The following is a 2,988-nucleotide window of genomic DNA, read 5'->3' as shown; positions in this document are numbered from 1 at the left end:
CCCTAGTTGAATTTGACAGTTTTGACCGTAAAAAAGAGAACAAATTTGTATTTCGAAATTGAATATTCAATTAAACCTACAAGCGTCATTTCATTTTGTAGTGGTCTCGGCTTTCAGTGTAGACCCATAGCAAAAATTCCTTCTTACTTCCGGACAAAGGTTGTCAGTGACTTATTATGGAGCAAGAATTATCTTTTCCTTCTTCCTTCATTCATAGGATAAAGATTGAGGGAATCAAAAGTAACATGGGGTCATTTAGGTTCAATAAGCTACTACTTTGGCTTATACTTTAAGTAGATAGGAAGCGTTAATTCCTTTACTAGCATGTGCTGCTCATGCTCATGTTGTTCCAGACATTTGTGTGTGTATATATATATATATATATATATATATATATATATATATACACACACACAAACATTGGCCTATTTTTAAATGTAATAGAATTATGGACTTTAATTTTTACAAATTCTGGTGTGCACCTAATTTTTGTATATTATATATATATATGCATACTGAGCATGTGCAGAATCCAGATGTCCTACACGTGCTGGTTTCTAACACACTTCAAGGGCAAGCATGGTTCCACATAGAACAGATAGAACCTGTATACAAGGAAATAAGAGCTTGCATTTTTTTTACACCCTACAAGGAATCACTACTCAAGTGCGGCCAGGGGTTTTCAATTGGAATAAGTTCTTTGAGCAACAATGCTTGTGATTTCATTTTTTCCATCAATGTTTTTGAAGACAGGGCATGTTGCAGGCCGACAGTATTTATTAAAGGAAAGGTTGTTGCTTAGCTAAATACAAACAGTTTTATCAGCAATAGTGCAAGCTGGCATTTAAAAATGCTAAGTGATCCACATTAACTGGCAGTAACCAGATTTTCAAGCTCTCAGAGAGCCCTGTAAACACAGGCGGTGAAAAATTATTCTACTTAATTAATATTAACAAAATAAAGTCCCAAGGTAGTAACTGAGGCAAAGTCCATCCACTCTGGTTTACTCCATTTTTGTTTAATCAGAACATGCTGCATTTAATTGTGCTTGTTGCACATTTAGAACCCAATAGAAAAGACGGTTGCTCATAAAAAAGTGTCCCATGTGTTTGAGCCCTAAGGATGCTGAAAGGTGTTGACATGCAGATACTAATTAGTTGCATTTGCCTAAATTAGAGAACTGGGCGGAAAATTGGAAAACGAGGTTCAAAGGTAATAAATGCAAGGTTAGGAACTTCAGTACAAATAATATCAATGGCAGTTATACAATAAATGGTAGTATATTGGGGGTCTCCTTAATTGAGAAGGAAAGGGAGGTTGAGGTTGTCTTCTCTGGAGAAGGGGCAGTTGCAGGGGGACATGATTACTCTTTACAAGTATATTATAGGACATTATAAACAGATAGTTGTGGATCTTTTTTTTTAATAGGATGTTTTTTATTTGAATTTTAACAATTAAAAGAAGGGAAAGAAAAGGGGGTAAAAAGGAAGGAGATAGAGAGATTAAATAGTGTCCATTAAATAAAGGAGGTGGCTGGCGATTTAAGCCATGGAGTCCATATAGCCTCAAACAAGAACAAAAGACCATCCCTTTACTACTTTAATTTGAAGAAGCAAAAGTTGGCTCTTCACGGTGCCCTCACAATGAAGTTACGAATACCATGATATTGTGATGGCAATATTACCATAACATTAATGCCTTTAATATACAAGTCTGATTTAGTCTTAAGAAGTTGCATATAGGTATTTGTATAAAGAGTTTATGTATGTGGTCCTGTATGTGCATTGGAGTTCATTGAGATGGGTTGAGCTTGATGGACTTGAACTTGTCTTGTATATTGGGAGCCCATATTTTAAAGGGGAACTATCAAGAAAATTAAATATAAGGTTCAGCATACTGGATTAAGAAACTTTCTCAATACAATCAATTAAAAAAAATCAGTACTGTTTCTGAAATAATCAAGTTTATGTTCACTATTCCTCTCTCAGCATCTGTTTCTTTTCATTCTGTCTTCATGCAGCAGTTGGGTGTCAGATATTCATTGACACTTAGATCCAATATATCTTATAGGGGGGCTCCTATTGCCTAGAATATGTATTAGAGCTCACTCTATTAAAATCACCAGACATCATGTCTCTCTACATGCAGAATTTGTGCAAAAGGCAGTTATTTTGTTTGTTCTGGAATCAGTTATTTGAGTGAGCTCTAATTCATCTGCTAGGAAAAGAAGCCCCCCCCCTATAAGATCGAACTGTCAATATCTGACACCCAACTGATACATAAAGACAGAATGAACAGAAACAGATGCTGAAAGAGGAATAGTGTGAAAATAAACGTCATATAATTGATTGTATTTAGAAAGTTTCTTATTTCAGTATGATGAAGCTTTTATTAAATTTTAATTTTCACGATAGTTCCCCTATAGTTTTCTATTTTAAATATTCCCCGTATCCCCTATGTATTTATAGCTGCCGTATAGCATATCAATATAGAATATGCAGAATAAGTACAAAGTAGTTCATTTTAGAGGCATACTGTGAGCCTGGAAAGAAACAATGCAGTCTGCAGTCAAACCAGTCAGCATTTAAGTTTAACATTTGTCCAGTTTAAAGAGTTAAAGTGGCAAATCGAGGCTGACATACACAACATTCACAGCGATAACCTATTTATTGGTACAAAACTGAAGTTCATTACTAATTATTACATAAGAATTTTCAATACAATCTGTCTAGTTCTTATAATCCATATGGTAAATGAAAGAAAAAAATATTTTACCTTCAAGCAGAAAAAGTAGAACCAGTACATTGTTCCAGTGAAGCTCCATCTCTGCTGCCTTTTCTTTCAACAATATCCATGTGGTAGCCGAGATCAATTTAAACCTTCGCTAATTAAGAGCCTTAAGCTGATTTTATTAGCCTTTCCTTTAGGGTCACCTGATCCCATACCTGGCGACAATAACACTGCTCAGAAATCTCCTGCTTATTCTTC

The 2,988-nt window shown here is 35.0% G+C and overlaps 1 protein-coding gene across 2 annotated transcripts in view; it reads right to left on the bottom strand.

Moving 5' to 3' along the window:
- Positions 1-2,988, bottom strand: part of rs1.S (retinoschisin 1 S homeolog) — a 15,869-nt gene extending 12,881 nt beyond the window's left edge. Inside the window, exon 1 of one of the 2 annotated variants that reach the window (XM_018248501.2) lies at positions 2,776-2,988. In XM_018248501.2, the coding sequence (XP_018103990.1) occupies positions 2,776-2,824 (49 nt within the window). In that variant the 5' untranslated portion in view covers positions 2,825-2,988. 2 annotated transcript variants of the gene reach the window in all.

This window comes from Xenopus laevis, chromosome 2S, assembly GCF_017654675.1.
Source record: "Xenopus laevis strain J_2021 chromosome 2S, Xenopus_laevis_v10.1, whole genome shotgun sequence".
Lineage (NCBI taxonomy): Eukaryota > Metazoa > Chordata > Amphibia > Anura > Pipidae > Xenopus > Xenopus laevis.
The sequence above is the reverse complement of the archived record's forward strand: the minus strand, read 5'-3'. Positions and strand labels throughout refer to the sequence as shown.